The sequence below is a fragment of the Passer domesticus genome, chromosome 7 (genome assembly GCF_036417665.1).
Source record: "Passer domesticus isolate bPasDom1 chromosome 7, bPasDom1.hap1, whole genome shotgun sequence".
In the NCBI taxonomy this organism is placed as follows: Eukaryota; Metazoa; Chordata; class Aves; order Passeriformes; family Passeridae; genus Passer; species Passer domesticus.
The window spans coordinates 42016592-42035738 of record NC_087480.1 but is presented as its reverse complement, the minus strand read 5'-3'; the positions used below and the strand labels follow the sequence as shown (position 1 = coordinate 42035738).

Here is a 19147-nt window from a genome sequence, read left to right as displayed (position 1 = left end):
TGAACAACAGGATTCAAAATCAGAGAGTAACTCTGGCTGGAAGGATCTTTGGAGGCCATTTGGTCACACCTTCATGAAAGACTTAAAGTAACATATGGATTGAATACTCATACACAATGATGGAGTGCAGAACAGATGTCATCACAGAGACAACACATCTCAGAGTAATTGCTAAGTATTTTTTACAATCAGTTCTTCAATATCATAATCTAAATCTGCTCTGTACCAACACTAAGAAATTTCTTGTGGCACACACAGAACTAGAAAGACTGACTACTCCTGGACCTAGAATTATGCAAACAAGCAAACAGGCTGGTCAGACATACAGAAGAGCTTCTGTATCAGCAGAATTAAGCAGATAATAGCTCTTCAGGCTGGAGGACATGTGACTGGAGGGGATGTGACAGACCACTCATGAGTGGTATAATGGTAACCAGAAAAAAAAAATACTCATTATTTCCTTATTTTTAATCATTTTCTCGATCCAAAAACATACAGGCATTGGAGTTGTTATATTTGCCCAAGTTAAAAGCAAACAAAGATGTGCTTTATTCACACAACTAATTATGAGAGAGACAGTTAAAGGATGCTGTGAAGATTTTAGACTGGTTTAAATAAGTGGTAATGAAAATACATGGAAGGAAAATTAAGAGCTAAGGAATCAATACACAAGGTAAGGCAGGAAGTACCGCAGCACCTTACCCCAAAATCTTTCTTTCAGCATCCATTTAATTGGCTGCTGTTGAAGGCATCCTGAGCTACCTTGGCCTGCAGCCTAGCTCAGCTTCATTGTTCCCTTCTCTGGCAATCTCAAAGTGGTGAGCACATTAAAAACTCTCCTGAAAAGCAGCATCAGTTTCTCAGGCTCTTGCCTCTGGCCTCTTCTACCAAGCTTAAAAACCTTCCTCAGGCAAAAGGCAGAGGCAGATCTGGGAGCTTCTCTTGTGTGAATTTTCAGCAGTCTTTTTTCTCCCATGGGATGGCTGCTTTCAATTTTACAGTGTTTCCCAAATTCTTTGTGTGAGAAGTACTTTGAAGTAGCGATCAAATACTGATTTAGTTAAATGAGTGAGCCACAAAAAAAGAAACCATATGCTTTAGAGTACTGTTAAAATTCAGTTACTTTTGACTATTTTTAATCATTCATTGCCTTATTATCTTTGTTTTGCCTTCTGAGAATTACAGCACCCTGAAGATTAAAATCAGATATGAAAATAGATGGGTAAATGCAATATTCCTCTTGAAGATGAATAAGAGATTTGTAAGTCCCAAAAAACTTTACCAAATACCAAGCAATTCCCTTCCACTTGCCAAGGTAAGTAAAGGCAAATTTAGGCCATACAGCTGCTGGCACAGGTCTCTTCCTTTTATTAAACAGTGCTGCACTACTTTTGTGTGTGTTTAAAGCACAAAACAGAGTATTTTTTTGTTTTATTGATCATACTTGTATGCCCATTTTTTCCACCTCTACTTGACCTTTTCCTTTTTTGTTCCTGACAACTTCCATGCACTTATCTCTAAACAGTGATGTTTTGCCTAAATAGTTGATTCTGAGTGTTTTTATGCAGAAAAGGAGAAAGATACTGTATGATTTTTTAATCCGTCTCAGCTTAAAAATTATGTTAGTATATGGCTAAGTATGTATTGAACACCATTACTTCTCTAAGAGAAACATGAAATGTTAATTGCTTACGATATAGAGACAGTCCCAAAAACACATCCAATAAGACAAAAGAGTTTAAATCACTCAACTACAAACTAATCTTGCAATCCAACCAGACAAGGATGAAAGAGTTTGACAAAATAAATACATTTCACCCTTTGGCATCTGGATCTTCTGATGTTTAATTAAAAGAAAAGGCTAAAGGCTATGTTCTTCTCTGAATGTTAGCTCACTGCTGAGATGCCAAGGGGACAGGCACCTTTCAAATACCTCTCCCCAACAGGAATGTAAAAATAATTTTAATTTAAAATAAAACAACCCAAATAAAAATCATTAAACTGCATTTGAAATGCTTCATTGGAAGACAAAACTCTGTTTCACCTTCCAGAAACGCATTAGTGGAAAATTTCCGTGCAAAACATTAGACATGTCTTTTCTTGTAACACAACAAAGATGAATTCATTATTTTGTGAAGCACTGTAGAGGAAAGAAAAAAAAAGGCAAAGATCTTGAATACATATTTTTAATAAATATGTGAGATAAATTAATTTGATCTCAGCTAATTAGGCTACACAATTCAGTGTATCTCTGAATTCACATCCATGAGGCCCAGCTGAGAGAACCTGCCCCGTGACATGGGACCACAAAGAAATTCACTGATTCTGGTCTCAAACACCAACCCCCATTCCAGATACTTGATGTAAAACATGCTCAAACATGTCTATCAACACCAAGAGATGGTCAGGTCAGAGCTGCAATCCAAGTCCCTCAGTGAATTCCAAGATTCCACACCGTTCTCTCCTGCCAAGGAGTGTTCTCCTTGCAGCAAGTGTGCTCCCAGCTCCCCATTAAACCCCTTCTGACCTGCAATTCCTCTGCTCCACAAAGATTCCTGGAGACATGTATTGGATACAGTAGAGGCACCTCGAACAAAGTGTTTAGATGCTGTGCAGAAAAGGAAGAAGCATCCATAGCTGCATAAAACCCAGCCAAAAGTTAAACATGTATCAACTATCTGTACAATCAAACCTCATTGTTGGTTCTGTAGCTTGCTTCAAACAGAAGCACGCAGAGAAGTCCTAAGTTACTTAGTAAATCTAATGCTCCACAAACATTAGAAAATACCTCAAACTCTGTCAAAACAACTATTTTTCACTACAGAAAGTTTCCTAAAACATTTCTCTTTGCTCCAGTATTCCTTCTGGCTTTCCTCAATTTAATTTACAGTCACACTCATTTTGTCCAGCCATTAAAACACATCATGTCGCATGCTAACAGGATCTGAAGCTGGAAAGAATGCCAATTTTATATTCTAGTTCATGAGGAATTGCTATTCACTTCTACATTTTATTTACAGGAAATATAATTAAATAACAGTATTAAATGTATATGAAAAACACCTATCAATGTATTTCGTGTTTCTATACACAGGGATTCCTTTACCAAAGCAAAAAGATGCTACTTGGTCTAATTCATCCTGATGAAGACAATCCTAATAATAAGGAGATACTATCAATGACATCAGTCAACTCCTCATGAAATTTATTTAATGGTTTTGGGTTTTTTTGTTGGTAGACCATTTTCTGTGGCTTAAAACCAAGATAAATTCTTGCTCTCAACACTGATTCTGATGGCCAGTTAGTTAATACTGGGCCACCAAACCACAGCCAGACTCCCAGGTAGCTGCTGCCACTGTTGAAATGGAGAAACACATTCCTGACTGCCTGCTTTCAGCACTGGGCTTCACACTGCAGAAGGTTATCTTTTCTCATCCATGAAATTGGGTATTCTCTGTACTGGGCTCAATGAGAAGACAACAGTCAATCAGGACTACTGAGGATGCGCCTGGATGGCTCCATGAATGAGCGACATGCTTCAGAACCTTAGTTAAAGAGCAGCTTTATCTATAACAACTGCATACTTGGCAAAGAATTATCTGCTGGTTGGGATATCCCAGCATCTGAGTTTGAGCCAGATTTTGCTTTTGGCTGGGCACACGCTTGGAGTGGCACTGAAATGGAAATCAGAGTTAGACTTGCGTATCATCGAGCATACTGTGTAAGAATTTGTGCAAATATCTCACAGCCTGGCATGCTTCATGCTTAACTGAAAAGAAAATCTAAACTGCCAATATGACACTACTCCTAATTTTTACTCCAAAGACAGGATGCAAACACTACCACACTACACAAACCCCTGAATATTGTTCCACTGCTTACTAATCACACACACAACCTAGTTAAAAGATTCCAAAATCCAACTTCAACAAAATATGAAGCACAAAGTAGCTTATTTCCCACTCTAGCTAATGAAACAAATGTATCTCCAGTATTGTACTTGTCCCTACACAGATTGTTGTTGAGATTTGTTTAATGCATATACTTCAGGCTCTAAACGTAGTGACACTCTTCAGATCCCAAGGGGTTTCTAATAATCTGTAAAACCAGTATTAGAGAATTCACAAAGCAGGTATGGACCAGACACCAACCAGAAATACGAACATCTCTTTTTAAAATTATTATTTGAACTTGGAATTCCTGGGCTGAAAAATACATTTTCCCAAGCTATTGCACTGTATACATGACTCGTTCGTATTGTTTCCCTCTATCCCAAAAAAAGTTTGGGATATTTTACTTATATTTGGGATATTTTACTACAATATTTTACTTTATGTGATGGGAAAAATATTGGTTCTGGTCCTTGGTTCAGAACTGAGGCTTTCTAATCTTTAATCCTTGCTTATAAAGAAATCAGCTGTTTAAGAAGTCAGAACATGCTCAGCAGTGATCTTTCACAGATCAGATTTTACATTTAATCTACAATGAATCTTGACTATAAGGCTTCAAGTATTCTATTTTTACCGAGTTTATCCTTCTGATATGAAATATACTTTCACACTTCTAGAGATTAAAATTCCAATGTTTATATTAGCAGAAGTGTTTAGAGCAAAACCAGTTTCAAAAACACTAAGCTGTGAATCTATCACATTTAGACTCTTTACACTGTAAAAAAAAAAAATACAGCAAACATACACTGTACTATTTCAATAGCTGAGAAAGACAGTAATTTTTACTCAAAATAAATACAAAGTTATTTCCATTAAAAACATTGGTCAGACTACATTATCCTTCTCAAGAATTCACACAATAAGAATTTGTGCTTATGAATATGCAGGCTGAAGGCCTACTGCACAGCATAAAAATAAAGCCATATTTTTAGGATTTCCAGTTTTTTCTTCACCTGTACAATTTCTGTACACTGTTCTTTTTGTACATATTTTTTTTTCTCATGACTGCTTTCATTTCATGGGAATTTTTCTACCTCACCATCCATTAATCATTTTTTCTTTTACCCTTCTTTCCTATCCAGCACAAAGCAAATCTTGAGGAGAAAACTGTCACTGTCAAAACTTTTAACCCAACTTCAAAGAAACAAAAATGAAAAAGCTATAAACTAACTTATTTCCTTTAGGGTACTTCCGCTAAATGGGTTCCTTCATCAATGAGCTTTGCCAGCAAGAAACAAGATATTGTAATCCAGTATCTTCCCATTGTCTTATTTAGACCATCTTTCAACTTTCAATACTTCTCATCAAATGTAAATGATTTTTCATTCTGGGCCAAGCTGTGTCAGCAAAAGTTGAATTTGACTTTACACATAAAAAGGGAAGCACCAATGCTTTAACTTGACCATGCTATTCATTATTCTTTACTAAAACAGCCAAGACAGGCATAACAGAACAATCTTGAAAAGTTACAACCCAAAATATTTGCATTTACTGGTGATATCAAATTCCACCAATATTTAGTCACTGCAGGTGATGGTTATTGATTCACATCAAGTGTCAGCTCCCTAACCTAGCAGCCAAGCTTGAGCACCATCACAGCACTGGCTGCAGCAGCTGCAGCCAACCAAATCTAAAACACTCTGTCAGTCAATCTTTTGACCACCTCTCTCAGCCAAAAGAGCATCCTGGTGCTCAGACTTCAGAACTTTACATGTCAAGCTCTGAGGCTCAATGCAGTAATGTATGCCTGACATGACTGATCTCTTTCAAGCACTGCCCTCTGGATAGCATCTGTCTCTCAAGGCAGTGTACCATCTGATGAACAGTAGTACTTAGATTATGCAAAATGGATGCCAGGAGTTTACCAAAGACTTTAAAAGTTATACCCACCGAGTTACAGGAGGACACAGAATGCCTATCTTGACAAAATGCAAAACAAATATCTCATTTCATTTTAAAATTGTCAGTAGATGTACAGAGCACATTTGTATGTAATAGATTTCTCATTATTATTTATTTAAAACCTTTAAAATGTCAGAAGCAATTCTGTAAGAACTCTTCTAGAGCCATGTCTAAGAAAGAGAATTAAAGTTCATGCAAACACTCTGCATTTCTTTCGGCTTTCAAAATTATGAGGACCAAGAACTTCTTCACTCCATAACAAGACTATCCCAACAATTCAAAGAACTGTTCTGTGTAGGTAAAAGGACAAGGCAGGGGGCAAGCAGAACTGTATTTTAGGCATTGGCTACATACAGCTTTTAAACACCTACTTAATTCAACTATTTTTGGTGATTTCAGTGGTACTTGATCTTCAGTAAAAACTACTTTTAAAGTGTCCTTGTATATAAAGATCCCGCAAATACTTCCATCAGACTTCAACAGCAAGTAAAATCACCAGCATACTCAAAAGGTTCTCAAAGCTAAATTACTTGACCTTCTTTGACTCTCTATGAGACAGCTGTGTTTAAAGGTACTGAACTTATAAGAAGAACTATTCTGCAAGCACACAATTACACTTCACTGCAACATGCACCAATGAATGGGAAGAACTCAGTCTTGTTAGCAAACACTTGGAAGAAATCATCCCCTGCTGCATTATTTAATTCCTTCCCTTGATGTTTTCCCCTCTGACTGTATTAATTTTCAGAGTTACAGGGTGCTCATTTTTTTCCTTTATGGCCGCAGTCGTCACAACACACAGGACAATTTCTAGAATCATGAAGCAGGTTTATTTTGCTAGAGGGAGCAAAGTGACGATACGTGTTCCAAAACATGTCAAAGGTACGTGAGTAAGAAAGGTGTGGTCTGCTTCAGCTAGTTACAACATTTAGACTTTCCAAGCCAAGGCAGCTGCAATGCTAGTGGCACAACCAGCATTCCTACTTTTTGAAAAGTGCTTAGCTCTGCCAGGCTATAATGTGGTGTACAGAATTGCCATCCTGTTTAATGTTTAACTCCAACTATTCTCAGATGTCCACATCTAGAAATATTTAATAATCCACAGCTTACTTTTATTCCAAATAATATCTGCATAACAAATCTCCAGTAATTAAACTATACAAGAAACATAAAGGACAGAAATGTAATTACTGACACTAAAATGACACTAAAAATATCACACACTTACACTGAAAAACATTGAATATTTTATACAGAAACATAATGGGTCTCCAGAGAAAACGTTCACCCCCTTGAGTACACAACCTATAACCGAGCATTTAATTTTCTTAAGGGCTGCTGTTTCCATGATTCCACAGAAGTATCTACTATAAACTAGCAGGGAAAATAAAATCAGTTTGAAGTTCAATATAAAACTGCAATTGGTTTATGCCTTTCAAAAAAGCAACTCACAATTAAGCACTGAGCACCACTACAGTTAAGAGCTGAGAATACTCACAACTTGAAGACTTAGAACCTGAACTTTATAAGCAATTGTCTCCTATTCATCCCTTAGTTATTTCTTATAAAACTACAGACTACTGTAGGGTGGGTCATATTAACTGAAAGCCCAGAGGCATTTTGTTGTTCAAATAGAACCAGAGCTCTACTTAAAAAAAAAAAAAAAAAGGGGAAAAAAACTAAGAGTTTAACCAGCTGACCTTATCTTTGAAACCCCAAACAAAGCAATTGCTTCAGACCTTCATGACTTCAGCAGTCAAGTTCTCAGCATTGTGTGCATGGCAATAGCATTCACAATGCAACTTAAAGCAAGTCACAGCTTTCTTACTCTTTTTATTTCATGTTTAAGTATTAAAAAGTCATGACACAAACCTGGGTCCACGTGTCTAGAGCTTCTTCTAATTCCATTTGTTCGTTTCTACAGAGCAAAAATAAGAATCAAGGATATGAATAAACATGTTTTCATGGAGGCTCACTGCAATCCTTTCAATTACCACAATCTACTAGGCAAAGCTGGTTTTCTTAAGTTATTTCCCCCAACCACCAACACAATTATCTTTATCTCGTCAAAAGATCACACTTTGAAAAATATTCTTAGAAATGTTGATGGCTTTTTCATATATCCCATTTTTTCTGACACCAGGCTGAAAGAGTCTGAGTCTATAGAAGGTTTGTTCATAAATCAGCATTTTATTATACTGAGAATAAATGTATTTTTAAATCACTTATGAATAGGATAAGGGAAAAACATGCAGTCTGGCATTTTATCTGCCCCAGATAACATTCAACAACACAAAAGTGAAAGCCACTTTAATATGGTAGAAACTTTCACTAATTCTACTTTAAACTGAAGTTAACTACAATTCCCTTGGAATGCTTAATTTCCTTATTTTTGGGGCAAGTATTTCAATATATTTAGTAACTTGTCTATCTCTGTAAAATTGGAGGAACCAGAGTTGTGTGAAATCAGAAACTCTCTGACAAGATTCAACTATTTCAATTTATTTTCTATATTTTATACACTAAGCCACTTACTATGGATCCCTGGAACTTTCAATGTGCAATAATGCGTATCTGCAAACCACTCATCTGCTTTTGCCAACTTGTTTTATCTGGTAACTTGCATGATGATTCATGCATTTATTTATTTTTTAATCAAACCAAGCAGAGAAAGGCACATTGCATAACAAAGAGAACAATTAGGTTGCTCTGATTTACTCGCCGTTGATATAAGCTGATGCAGGACACACACCAAGGCAAGCCAGAAAGCAGTAACCTGAGGCATAACCCAATTACCAAGCCCTGTAGCAGGCAAGCAAAATCAAAAGCTTGGTTTGAAAATAGCTCTCAAACTCTCAAGTCCTTGGACATATTCTCTCTGTACCCCACAAGTCTAATTAAATAAAGGATACAAGTTTTGCTTCATCTGCAGTAGATAGAATAAAAATTTAAAGCTGATACCACAAAGAAGATAATAGTACTAGATAAAAGCAAAATGCTCAACTATATTCTCTATTGTTTTTTACAGATGGAAGCCATGTTACTGATATGGACTGATGCAGATTGTTGAGCAACCACAGATTTGCACAAGAAAGGGAAAGGGGCAGGACTCAGGGAAGTACAAAGGGAGAGAGAGAAACGTTTAATTGAAATAAAAACAATAGCGGGACTGTGACAACTCAAGTCATATACACCAAAGGACTGGCTGGAAAATGGTTTTAAGGAAATAGTTTCTGAGTTCTATAAAAATGAGCTCAATACCGTTAAACATAATAAATTACCAGTAGATTTTTTTACTGGTATAGAACCTAAATCCATGTTTTCCAAAATGACAGTTCCTCATCCATGCTTAAGTTTTCTTCTGCACAAAGAGAATTAAATCAGGCATTTCAATAGGAGTCTTGGTAAAAGTTAATGTAATCCTGATGTTTTGGATCAATTCAATAGGCAATAGCAAATCAATAGCTCCAGAAAGGAGATCTTAACTTTGCTAACTAGAAAAAACTATTTCTTCATCCATGGTCACCACAGTTAGCTTTAGGAAGCCTGGCAGCCTTGTCCACTAAACCCAGTAGATTATCTGCTCACAGCTCTCCAGCCATGCCTGCCAGCTGCAGGACTGGAAAGGCAAATGGACTACACTGTGATTCCCAAATTTTTGAGCGCCCTTAATCAGCATTTATCAAGGCAGAGACATGACAGACTGGGCAGCACCTGGCCGGAGGCATGGCTGAGGATGCAGTAAGGAGCAGGCACAGGCAGGGGCAGGGCACAGGCAGCACACCCCTCTCCTCTGCCAGAGCTCCCCTGTCACTGCACGATTCCCCTGCAGAATCCCAGGAGCAGGAGCCCACCCAGGGCTCCCATGCCAGGAGCTCACCTGAGGGTGCAGAGCTGCCCCACTCATGTCTGGGGTTACAGTGACACCCAAACAGGTCAAACAACAGAGGGCACCGCCGTGGTCAGCCCTGCACACAGCTAGCCCTGCACCAGCCATGTCAGCAGTAACATCCTCCCATTACCCCTATCTGCAATAGCATCAAACACAGCCATGCTTATGGAGAGCATTAACATTTATACTGATGCTGCTCATAACTGGCATGTCATTTAAGCAATTACCATAAACTTCTGATCTAAAATTAATGCTAGAAACTATGGTCTAGGTCTGAAGTGCTGCCTTTTGTCAGACAGGACAGATAAAATCCAGCTGCTGTGCCCTCCTGTGTAACAGTGAAGAGGTCCCAGGAGCTGGTCAAAAAATAAAGGCTGCAGGGTGGCCTAGGCTGACAGCAAGCCACACTATGTGCATCACAGCAGTTCCCCTGCTCAGGTCCTAACATTCTCTCCAGATTACATAAATTCCATACCACAGGATACCCTTGCAAACAGTGTTTTCACATGAAGAGGCAAACACTGCCCTGCCAATCCTTCATCACCCCACAGCTCTCTGGTATGGCAGAGGAAAAAAAAAAAAAACGTTTAACTCTACAGCCAGATTTTGTCTAGGAACAGTAAGGATCTACACACCAGTTGTGAAGCAATGTATGTTTTCTTACCTGCAGCTTAAAAAAGCATCTCCACCCCTTTCAGTGCTCTCAGCACTGTCATTTCGTTGCAAGTTTAATTCACATTTGGAGCAGAAGACATTTGTATTTAATCATGAATACCTTGTTGCTTAGACAACTTCTACAGCACTCGAAATAAATCTGTTTGCAAACCCAGAAGAAAAACACACCTTCTCCACCAGCATGTACACAGAGTAATAAGGAGCTCGTATGTCACCAACAAAACAAACATCACATGCAAAAGAAAACGAATCCTTACCTCATGTTTCACGTTTCCGTGCTCTGAAACATAAGAAAAAATTGGCATTATTGTTGGTTGCAAATTGTGCACCTTTTATAAAGCAATCTCAGCCTGTGCTGCGTGGTGCAAGAGAAAACCCTGCTGCCTCCCTTTGCCACCTGATCCAGCAGCCGCCCCAGAGCTGTTGTGCAAACGCCGCTCATTGGCCCCGGCGTGCTGCGCCCATGGCCGGGCTGGCTGCGGCTGCAGGGCACCTGCACGCTCCAGCAGCGGCACGGCAGGCCGGGACAGCACCCCTGACAAACCCTGAGAACACTGCAAAAACGCTGCATAAATACTGCCTCCTTGGGAACGCAGAGCTACAGTTCACTGCAAGTCGAGTTCACACCTTTTTTTTTTCCTTTCTTTTCAGAGTGTGGCAAGGTATATCAACATTAAATGTATACCTTTAGCTTCAAAGTGTTCTATGTTTCGTGTTCAATTCAACATTGCATTAGTATACCAGAGACCAACACTACTGCTGCTTTATTTGCTTTTACTATAAATTTTATGATACTACATAAAATTTAGGGAAAAAATCCTGTGGGACATCAGAAAGACTGAATAAAGCCAGTAACACTTCAGTACATACACACCACCACACATCACAAAAGGCACAAAAGAATATGTATTTAGTACATGTCGTTAGAATGTCTAATCTGACAGCAGGTATTTGGGTGCACTTTAGATTTCGGGTGGGTGCCCTACCCAAGCACACACAGCTGTATTTGCCTGTGTCTGCCTCTGGCAGCGCACACACTGCTGACGCCCAGCACAAGCTGCACGTCCCTGGTCCCTGCGCACTTCAGGACGCTGGAAAACTTTTACTGCACTAACTTCTGAACAGGAAGGCATACCCACAGTAAAACAAATAATAAACTTTAACTTTTGCTCCGCAAGCACAGGTTCTATTAGGCAGGGAGTGTGGGAAAGCAGGAGGCCTGGCGTGCCGGGGCCCAGCCCAGGCCGCGCGCTGGGCGGGCACGGCCCTGCAGCGCTGGCAGCGCCGCACGCACGTACGCCCGCAGTGCACGGAGAGCTCCTGGCATCGAACCTCTCCAGGAGGATTAGCTGGCATTTCTAGAGTGAGCAAAGAGAAGAAAAATAAACCCGCCCAAAGGAGGAGATGCACGTAGTCTGTTGAGGTTTCCCAAACAGCTTGAGGGAATCAGTTGCCCAAGTGCTGCTGAAATTCAATAAAATTTTGGTATTTTACAATCGGATATGCCTTTTCAGAATTTTTGCCAAAATCTGAATAAAATCTCCTCTTTTGAATGTTTGATCTCAGCATTATGAACGACTTGAAATGAAAGTAAATTATATAGGTAACTAGTTGCAAAGGAGGCCAAAACTTCCAACCCAGACTTAGGGGTTTTCTTTCTTTTCTGTTTCTAAAGACTTACATTTATTTCAGTAGGTCATTTATCAAAAAGTTTAAATGGAAATGTTGTTCTATCTTCCAAATGGGAATGAATGAATCTGATTTTTAAACACTGCTGTTGAATATTTTTACCTCTAGAAAATATCCCAAATCCAACTAGATGAACAAGTTCCATCTGGTGATCGCAGGATCCCAAAGATTTTTATAATGAATAATTAGGAAATTCAGTGATTAACTTTCGATAACTGAATAACTGAGCTCAAGAAATCACTACATAAGAAGATAATTACTCCTGATCATTCACGTAAAATAAATTTCATTAAAAGGGAAGTGAGGGACTTGGATTAAAAGAAAACCAACACCGATGGACCAAAAGGCCATTTGTGGCTTCACTGTTAACAATTCAGGAATAGAAAACAATATCCAGTGTCTGTATTTCTACCTAAAAGCCTATTCAAAAAATTAAGACTTGTTATTTCATTATAGTTTAAATATGCCTGTATTTCAGAATATTCTATATTGAAATATTTGTATCATGTCCTCATGATAATGTTTTCCAAACATTACGTAAGTACAAGACCAAGAAAACTTTCATTTCTATTTTTAGGGGGGGAAAAAAAGTAGTGCCTGAGGATATCTACCAGCAGATATTTTACACACCACAGTTTTAATTCAAGTTTCTGCTCAGCACCAGTGTGCCAATGAAATCATCAAGTGAGTCCTCAGTTCTGACAGCCACTTAATTAATGCCATAGTTCAGCACAGTTTTGGGGTTTTTCCTGTTTATTCACTGAGGCCACATTACCACTGGGTCACATTTTGATAATTATATTTTACTACAGAAGCAAGAGGAGCAACAGCTGGTCTCAGTAAGTGAGGGAACAGGGCTCAGAAAATGGGTAAGCTGATCTTCAGGGATGCAACAGAGCAGCTGGATCTACATGCTAACTAAACAGAGAGTAAATAAATATATGTAATAAACTACTCACCTTTCTATTTTAAAACAAAACTCAAAATATTTAAAATGCAAGAGGTATAAACTAAATCCCTTGGGAAGAACGTGTGGGACTACATGTTCCTTTCCAGTCATTTAGCCAGTCATTACTCAATCAGAATAAAATTAGAAATGTGACCCAGATGTACCATACTGTAGGACCCTAAAAAATATCAAGCGCCCTAACTGGCTTTTGTTCAGGTTGAGCAAGAATCATTAAGCAATACAGCTCAACCTCTTTTGCAGTTTTTTTAAAAAGTGGTATAACTCCAATGAACTTTGTGAGATTTGAGTATTTACTTGTCAATTCAGTTGACACAAGAGGTTTGGAGGGGAGCCAGCAACTTTGCAACTATTGATTAAGTCAGCAAAAACGTACATAGTGAAAGCTGCTGGGGTTTTTTTGAGATGTCAAGACCACAGGCTTTTCATGAATAATCTCTAATGTGCTGTAGCAAGCAATTAGGACATGAATAGCATGGACTGTATCACTGGGCAGGCACATTACTGTATGAAAACAATTCTAAACTTAACCCATTCATATGCCAGCATTTCAAAAGAAATATAGTACCTTTTCAAATTAAATTATCCAAATAAGAAAGAAATAGTGCATAAATTAAGTAAGATTTACTATAAAAATGACCAGCTAATGTTTTTCTAATCTATTTATGACCTGATGAGACATGCCTTCAACATTCCCTGGGAAAAGCAATATAAAGAAGAAAATTCTGTGGGTTTGGCACTATATTTTAAATATTCAAAACACTTTCAGATTCTGGAATCATTGGTGGTTTCTCTAATTGAAATATTCAATAGTCAGTAGAACCAGCAGGCATTTGCCTGAAAATACTTAATTCAACATAATTTGATGGACTTGGAAAAATTCCAGCCTGGAAATAAAAATGAATTGTTAATTCTGCTGGTTTAGAGTAGGAAACAGACTGGAGTTCTTTAGTATGTTCTGGGCTTAGTGATACTGTCTTATCAATCCTATGAGGCCTCTGAAAAAATTGCAAGGGAGACAGAACAGACTGTACAATAGAGGTGGAAACAACAAGGGATACAGCTTCTCCCTTTGGCTACTACAGGTGTGTCTTATTCTTGCTTACCCAAGGCCCCAATCTTAAACATTCCCGGACACAAACCCTTACAGCCAGTGGGAGAGCATCACCAGAGGAGTGAAATTGCTCTGTGCCATGAAATAAGACTCAGGAATGCAGCTGAAAAGCCAGAAGATGTAACAAGGGAGGGGAGATGCCCTCATAGCCAGCAGAGAAAAGAACACCACGTATGTCTTTATAAACGGCCTGTGACAGAAATACGTCCATCCATTTTCTAATCCTTGTGTTTAAGGATTTCATAGTCTGTTCTTGTTTAAGACTCAAAGGACTTCATCAGAACATTAGCAAGCATTCCAAACCACAGAAAAATTAAGTGATAGGGCAGAAAAGTAAAATATATGAAAACTTAGAGGACTATTTGAGAATATACAGGACAGCATTTTAGGGGGAAAAAAACCTGTTAAATCAATAATGACAGAAACGAGCACAGACAACTTCAACCAACACTTCTAATTTAGAGCAGCAAGGGCAGGAACAGCAACCAAGAAAACCCTAGGGCTAAATAGAAACATTTTGTTCTGTTTATTAATTCAACTGATTAACTCTGCATCTTTTATCACTAAAATTTCTACAATCTGCTGAACTGGCCTTCTTTGAAGCAAAACTTCTGAAGAACTGGCATATGTTTGTGTATAAGGCATAGCATGAGAACACAGCAATCTATCTTCAGATTTTGTCAATGTTTCTCTCATAAGTATATCATCTAAATCTGACACTTAATTTTGTCATTCAAAAGGTTTCATCTATTTTTGGATGTATGTCTTTTGAATTTTCTCAAAGTGCGACTTGGAATGAAATTTAAAAAGATTTAATCCACTCAGGAAAGTTCTAAGCATCATTTCAGAAAGGCTGGCAAAAACATCTGCTCATGGCCTATAAAGGAAACAATCTTAAACTTTACAAAACCAGGAAATGCTGAGGAAAATACCAAATTCCTTTGAGAAACCTAATGGCATATTCCCAATGCAGTGCTTTGAACTCTGATCACCTTTTTTCAAATAAGCCTCTAGAAGTACAAGAGGTCTACAGAATAGGAATGAAAATTATTTGAAACATGGAAAAAATTACACTTATAAGAAGATAACTTAAAAATTGAAACTGTTCCATTTAGAGAATATACTATTAAGAAGTCAAAATAATTTATCATAGAGAAACAGTCAGTCAAGACTTCTCACAAAAGCCCGAAGTCACATGTTCACAGAGAACTCACTGTTCTAAAACTCTGAATTGCAGTGGGACATTTCCAAAAAGGGAAATGCAAAAGCATTAGCAAGATCTAAAAACTCTTCAAACACAAAAAAGAAAGGAAGAAAGTTTAACAGGATCAAGCAAGGAGCATCACTCCTGGACATTGTCTTCCACACAGAGGATTTGCACTTTGCTGTGAAGCATCTGGAATGGCACTGACAGAATACCAGATTAAACAGAAAACACATATATCTACACATATATAGATATACATTCCACGTCTGTGGCCATAACTAATACCACATGACTTGGGAATAATAATGTCCAGTTTCCCAAAAAGATGATTCAGTTTCATGTACATTATACCCTGTGAAAAAGGCTGTAATAGTCTCCTAGAAAAAAATCTGGGGCGGAAAAAAAACCAAAAAAAATCAAACCAACAAAACAAAACAACTCACCAAACACAGCAATACAATAAGTGTTCCAGGCATTTTGCTGCTGTACAAGCCTTTGCTCATTGCCCCTAGGAGCAGCAAATGACACTGCTAAAAAATACCATATTTATCATAAATTATTTTCTAAATATTTCAAAAGAAAAGTATTCAAAATTAAAACTGTGATAGATTGTTGTGCCTACAGAGCTTACTTCTTCCACAAAGTGGAGTGAAGATGTTGAACTTCACATTATATCTTTATGTCTGCATGCCTTGAATAACATTTCATACCTTAGCAGGCATGAAAGGTAATTTATGGGAGACCTCATTTCTCAGTATAGCTCTGAAATAATTAAAGGACAGCTCCAAAAAAAAAAAATAATTCAATTTGCACTAATCAATTTTTTAGAGAGTTTTAATTGTCTCATCCCTTCCAGGCCCACATAGGGAAGCAGGTACTGGTAAAGCTCCTCCTCTAAACCTTTCCTTGGTCTGTGCACATTATAAATGGCCAGCACTGCTCAATCAATGCTTCTTTCTTTAAAAAAGGCAAATAAAGAGTAAAAGCGGAAAGCACTAGAGAAAAAACCGAGAATCTCCTTTCCTACTCCTTGGCCAAAGTCTCTTTATCAGGTGGAGGGAGGACACATTTTCAGCTAGGTAAGCAAAAGCCCTTGTCCCTTCCATGCTCACTACTTGATAAAGGAAGGGGAAGTACAGCAAGAGCTGCACTTTAGAGCTGGATTTTGCAGCTGTGATCCCAGAGCAGACTGTAAGGAAAGACAGAGGGGAAGGTAGGAGATGCACAACTCTCCTGTCTGTATGAGAGCTACAGCAACCAGAGTTATGGCATAGAATTAAAAACAGACTGAGAAGAGAAAGTGGGGTTTGAAGAGAGGACAGAATACCTGGACGTAACCAAAACACGTAACACAAAAAAGGATCTTAGCAACACAGTTGCTTGCAATTTCAGTACAGTATAATTCTACAAAAATCAGGAAGATGATTTAATGTAAAATACAAAACACCATTCTGCTTCTTTGAATTTTTAAAATTGTAATTTATTCCACTTAAAAAGGAGGTATGTGATTTGTTGTTACTGTTATTTTGTTCTCTCTAGCAAATCTACAGCATTGCTTAAATATGCAAGAAAATTAAAAGAAATCAGACCTTTTCTTATCTAGGCATTTATGGTCATTCTTACTGATGCATGTTGCACCATATGTGTCCACAGATATTTACAGAGGAACAGAAAGACAAGCTCCTGCCTCCTGGAGCGCCAGCTATCCAATTAAAATAAAAACTACAGAAGTGATTAAAGGAAAATGAGCAAGACAAAAAAAATAGAAGTGGGGTGGTTTATACCACAGAACACAGTTCTTTTGGAAAGAAAAATATGTGTTTGTTTTTCCACCCTATTAATTTCAAGTAATTGCTTTAAAACATTCAATTTTTAAGATCATTTTAAATATTTATTTTCCTTAGAATATCTGCAGGAGGTTCTGTGAAAAGTCTGTGTTCCAAAAAGGGTTTCAGTCACAAATACTGTGACTGCTTGTATGGTTTTTAGATCTACAAAAGATTATTTGTAAAGAGTTCAGACTTGGAGGATAGCATGAAAGATTTCTAACACAGAAAAGCAGCTGACAAAAGTTTACTGGCTACAGCAAAATTCAGTGCCTGCCATCCTGTTGAAACCATGCAAGACTGGGACAGGTAATTAGCACAGAGAGCCAAAAGCCAAGTAGAAGTCAGAAGTAACGCACACAGGGGCAAAGACAGAAACAAGCTTATACAATGTTGAAAGGAACAACAAGCTAGACTCAAAATTTGGAAACATCAGCTTAATAAAGAGCAGTGCATTAAGTCATCACATAATTCAAAAGTATGAGAGAGAATATCTGCAGCAGCGCTCCACAAAGATTGTAGATACTAACGTCAAAAAGAAAATAACCCAAGGGAAGAGGTTGCAGTAGCTTATGTGAAGTATGTGAGACATGAGAAACTTCACAAATTACTATAAAATAATTCTGAAAAGGAATGCAAAGATTTTAAAGAAGTGAGAATGATACATGACAAGAAACTTCCCCAACATATAAAACTCCACTTTCCCAAAATCGTCATGTCCTCCCAATGGCTTTTCTTTTTTAAACACAACAGCAATTCAAAATAATCACTAGAAAAAAAGAAGGTTTGAGAAGCTGAACAGAAGGAAGAGTCCAAAGTGGCACCAGGATTATATGACTGTGGCAATAGTGTAACAAACTCACTGCCAACAACAGAGCAGGTACAGGGAAGGGAAGGGTGGCCAGTGCTGGGGGCTAACTGAGCATTAGCAGTGGGAGATCCAGAAGATGTCAGAAAGAGATTTACAGGTATAATACTGAGCAGAACGGGAAGATGTCAAATTTTTGGAGTTATTTGTGGGAGGCCAAATGGTAGTTGAAATCAAAAGATTCCTTAAGGTCCCAAAGAGCAAAACAACAGGGGAAGTGCAAAGTGACAGTGGCCAGAGAAGAAATTCACGGAGCAATTGATTAAAAGAAGAAAAAATATAGTTCTTAGGTGTGGGAAGTAGAGAGCCATCAATCACCTTGTTGTGAATATTGTGAGTGGACAGAAACCATGGAAACCAAAGAGATGAAACAGGAAGCTGAGGCAACACAAACAGCTTTAGGAACTGAGAGGAAAACACAAAAATTGACATAAAGGGAGAAGCACAAGGATGATAGATGATGTGTTGTACTGTAGGGGTTATATATAAGCAGTCCACAACTGAAACGAGAGCAATTCCTTGTTGTATACAACATTGACGAAGAAATTTGGTTTGACCTGTAACAGTTCTCTCCTGCTTTGGAACACTTCAATTTAGTAGCAATAAAAATCCCTAAGAATCCTAAATGCAATTCTAATTGTGCTTGTAAATGGTAGCTTCACAAGCATGCATGTTACAATAAACACAAATTAGAGGTAAATTAAACCTTAAGTATATCTAGCAAGTTTTATGTCCTAATTAAAAATGGTATTCTAACAATTAAAATGACTTACCACCTAAATTAGCCCTGCCACAATTGTCTAGTCTTCCTAAACATTCTTTGTGTGCTCCAGCTCCACACTTAGAACATAAATAGCCTTGATAAAATGTTCCCCTGTAAAATAAAATTAGGTAGTGATACATTAGAGGTGACAAATTCCACACATAAAGGACATAAGAGACATGGCAGAAGGTATTAGAAATCATTGGTTTTCCTGCATAATGATAGTCCTTAAAGGCTTGAGAAAAAGTGACAACCGACAAACAAACAGCTAGCTCATCTGCTTTCTGTCACTAC

General features: G+C 38.0%; 1 protein-coding gene across 4 annotated transcripts in view; it reads right to left on the bottom strand.

Moving 5' to 3' along the window:
* VAV3 (vav guanine nucleotide exchange factor 3) overlaps positions 1-19147 on the bottom strand; it is a 146002-nt gene that overhangs the window by 41992 nt on the left and 84863 nt on the right. For all 4 annotated transcript variants that reach the window (XM_064428028.1, XM_064428030.1, XM_064428029.1 and 1 more), the window contains 3 exons: positions 18864-18964; positions 10677-10699; positions 7725-7770 (listed from right to left, as the gene is read on the bottom strand). In XM_064428028.1, the coding sequence (XP_064284098.1) occupies positions 7725-7770; positions 10677-10699; positions 18864-18964 (170 nt within the window). The remainder of the gene's footprint in view (positions 1-7724; positions 7771-10676; positions 10700-18863; positions 18965-19147) is intronic.